Consider the following 3892-nt stretch of genomic DNA (forward strand, 5'->3'; position numbering starts at 1 on the left):
GTGCGGCCTGCTTATGAGAGGAGAGGGGTTTCTCTTTCAAAGAGGAGCCAAGAAGAGAGAGAGAGAGGGGGGTGGAGGGGTCCAAGGTTCAAGCCCTACCAAAACCCAAAAGTCTTCACAGGGAAGAGGAGCCAAGGAGATAGAGATAGATTAGATTGAGAGAGATGGATGGGCCTAAGGTTCAAACCCTACCAAAACCCAAAAGTCTTCCCCACCTGTGAAAAGGCCTAGAGGAGTTCAATAAAAGGAAGCTGCACTGCCCTGCCCTGCATTGCGCTGTCCTGCACTGCATCAGGACCAGTCAATCCACGAAGACGTGGTAGAGGTTTGATGAGTCTGCAGAGCATCTCTCCTTATATAGCCTGCCCTGAAAGACCGTTTTGTTACGGTTGGTTCATGAGGAAGAACTCATCATGTCTCATCATCAGATTTGTGCTTTTGCATTCCCTGCCCTAGCCCTTTTTTGGATCCTTTTACAACACCTCTGCGCTGCACAGGATTGCAACACCAGCTATGTATTCAATCAGACCACTTATAGCCTCAGCAATTGTGTCGATTTGTCGGTTCAGGGCGCGAAACTGGCATGGACCTACCATAGCAGCAATAATAGTGTGGATTTAGTGTTCTCTGGGACAGCCTCCTCCAGTTCTGGCTGGGTGGGATGGGGCATTAATCCCACCACTCCTAATACCATGGTCGGCTCCAGTGTCTTCGTCGCGTTCCAGTCTTCGGTGAATGGTAGCAATGTTCTCCCCTACAAACTCACAACCGAAATTCAGAGCTTTGCGAACCCCTGTGCATGCTCACCTATAGACTTTGTTGTGAACAATACGGCAGTCGAGATCTCAGGTACGTATATACCTAAATACTCCTACTGCACAAACATTCTACAGATTTTATTCAATACATGCATACATACCTAGATACCCCACATGTATACATGCACATGTGCTGCTAGTATTCATCTATGTATGTATACATTTCATGGTAAACAATTAAAGCTGATGGCTGGGTTTCAAAAACTTTCAGCCGTTTTTAGAATTTTGAGGAAGTTGCTTTGAAATTGACCTATAATGAACGTAACGATGACTAGGAGTTGAAAGGTTTAACCCAATCAATTATACTCATAAATTTGTCGGGGTTACTTAAGTTTTACATCATGCAAGCATGCATATTTTACCTCCTACTTCTTGAGGATGGATACATACTTCCTTTGATTGAGGATGCTAAGACACTAGGGCATGTAATTGTATCATAATAAGTTGTATAATATGTCTTCCTGCTTTATGGCAGTGGGATTCATCTGGAATGAATCACCATCTAAATATCAGTATTGATTACTGATTGCTTCCCAAAATGTTTGCTTCCTAGAACCCTAGCCTGATAAACACCACTCAGAATTGTGTTCATCATTTTACTAGACATCAGTTTACTAGACATCATTTTTGCATCTTGGAAATTCACGTGCCCAATCGATGCATTTTGTGTCTCAGTGATTTTACATTCGCAAGTGATGCATGCCAGTCATCCATTTCAGGCTGGGGCATGGCTTTCTGCATAGTGAATTGAGCGGAACAGTACTTAACTATGATTGTTCAAGAACTTTAAACTGAAGGTGAAGGATGCCAGCGAACTTATGTGTTTGTTTTGTTTGTTCAGGGACATCAATGAATATTTATGTGTCTTTCAAGCTCCCGTCCAACAGCACTTCTCTTAATCATATATGGAATAGAGGGGCGACTGTCACTAACTTCCAGCCACAGGCACATAGCCAATCAGGAACTGATCTAACAGCCTTCAAAGTGATCGATATGTACACTGCAGACATTTCAAACCAACCGGCTGCACCTAATCAAACACTTAAAAGAGTCCATGGAATCCTCAACACCATCTCATGGGGCATTCTCCTCCCATTAGGTGTTATCTTTGCTCGGTATCTCCGACCATTCTTAGATCCAGCTTGGTTTTACATCCACATTTCATTTCAAACCCTTGGCTATGCATTAGGTGTTATAGGCTGGGGTCTAGGACTGAAACTGCGAAGTGTGACCGCGGCTGTGCACACATCCCATCAGAACATAGGTTTAGCTCTCATCATTTTTAGTACCTTTCAGGTCTTGTCTCTTGTTCTTCGCCCAAGGAAAGACATGAAGCTTCGAAAGTTTTGGAACCTGTATCATTATGCACTTGGGTATTCCATCATTGTGTTAGGCATCGTCAACATCTTTCAGGGTCTGAATATATTAGCTCCGGGTGGCCATTGGCGATCTGGATACATTGCCAGCTTGTGTCTTATGCTTGTCGCAGCATTGTTTCTGGAAATTGCATCATGGGCCCATTATTTTATTAAGAAAAGAAGCGCCCTTCCCAGGGTTTAGTTTGTACATCTGACAAATATTTAGCTTTCAAATTCCTGTTATATATTGAAATAATAAATCATTACTTAGATTAGAAACCTCGCAGATTCTTATATGAAGTTTGGACACTTCAGTGTTGTGATTTGTGTTTGTGAAGATTTGTTGGTAGAACTTGGTGAACCCCAAGCTATGCCTATAATTTTGTAGATTTTCTTAAACCTAGTTTGATGATTGCAAACGAGAGAGGTGTCCATCGGATACAGATTTGTACATCTATCAAATGGCTTTCAAAGTCCTGTTATATAGTGAAATAATAAAGCATAACTTACTATAGAAACTTTGAAGATTTTTATATGAAGATAGGACAATAGTGTTTGGAAAGGTTGGTTGGTAGAACTTGGTGAACCCCAAGTTACAACTCTACTTTTGTAATACATTTGTTTTAGCCGATTTTGATAATTGAAAAAAAGAGGTAAGGAAGGAATCACAAGCCAAACAAACGCTAATGTTCAGGTTTTAAAGAACAATTTTAATTATGCAAATGCAATAGAAAGGTTCCACTTGTTTATATATCTGAAACATAGTTAGATAATTTATTAGAGAACATGAAGATAAGTTGCAAGGAAACAAGAATATGCTGAAAAAAGTATTTGAATGGACTGATATTGGATCAATACATTCTAATGGTTGGGTATATGCATAATATAAGCAAAGGACAGACCTTTACCTCATGAAAGTGGATGAATGAATCATCATACGGTTAATGAAAGATGATCCTACCTCCACACATCTGAAATGATGTAAATTTAGACTTGTCTTGTATCTTACAGGTAGCATTTGGTAGTTATTATTATTATTATTATTTTCGGGGGTGGGGGTGCTGGGTGTGGATAGATATAATTGTTTTCTCATTCAGATTTAAAATTATAGCTACAACAAACTTACTTTTTTACTATATGCACTAGAGGTACTACAAAAGAAGTTTTTATTATGGATCAATACTAAATTAGAATTCTAATTACATTAGCTCTATATACATGTTCTTACTCCACGAAGCATGCACATGGTCATATGTTCGCTAATACTCTCTCCACCAGTAAACGGCTACTCGTGCTTCTATATGTGTAGCCAAAGATCATGCCTCCATTACCCACTTTGTCAAATTGTACTATATTCAATGTTGTAGGGCCCTTTTAACTCGATTCAGATCACCAAGTAATTTATAAAATTATTGGAGATTGTTATTTTTTATAAGGTCAATTATGATCTTTGTCCTATGTTTTCAATATTACCAAATAAGTTGTATTTTACATGGTTTATTTTAAATTAGCTTGCCGAATGACAACATTTGATGAATCTAACCTATAAGGCCATCCTTAAGTGTATAATCAATGAAGCCCTTTCTTCTAGTGTGGAATTGATTGATCGAATTCACCAATTACCTCGAAGCACAATGATGAAGCACATCATCGACCTCAATAAATGTCAACTCAACCCCTTGACCATGCAATGGTTGGCCATTCCAACAAGACTTT

General features: G+C 39.3%; 1 protein-coding gene across 1 annotated transcript; it reads left to right on the forward strand.

The window, feature by feature from the left end:
* Positions 1 to 264: 264 nt before the first annotated feature.
* On the forward strand, positions 265 to 2459 carry LOC147848320 (cytochrome b561 and DOMON domain-containing protein At2g04850-like). The gene is made up of 2 exons (XM_087338493.1): positions 265 to 849; positions 1660 to 2459. Exons 1-2 carry the CDS (start codon positions 414 to 416, stop codon positions 2376 to 2378), a joined length of 1155 nt encoding a protein of 384 aa, XP_087194619.1. The 5' UTR covers positions 265 to 413; the 3' UTR covers positions 2379 to 2459.
* The last annotated feature ends 1433 nt before the right edge of the window (positions 2460 to 3892 follow it).

This window comes from Azolla caroliniana, unplaced genomic scaffold (genome assembly GCF_043228905.1).
Source record: "Azolla caroliniana isolate FFs.n. ecotype wild unplaced genomic scaffold, voAzoCaro1.0.p SCAF_395, whole genome shotgun sequence".
Taxonomy (NCBI): domain Eukaryota; kingdom Viridiplantae; phylum Streptophyta; class Polypodiopsida; order Salviniales; family Salviniaceae; genus Azolla; species Azolla caroliniana.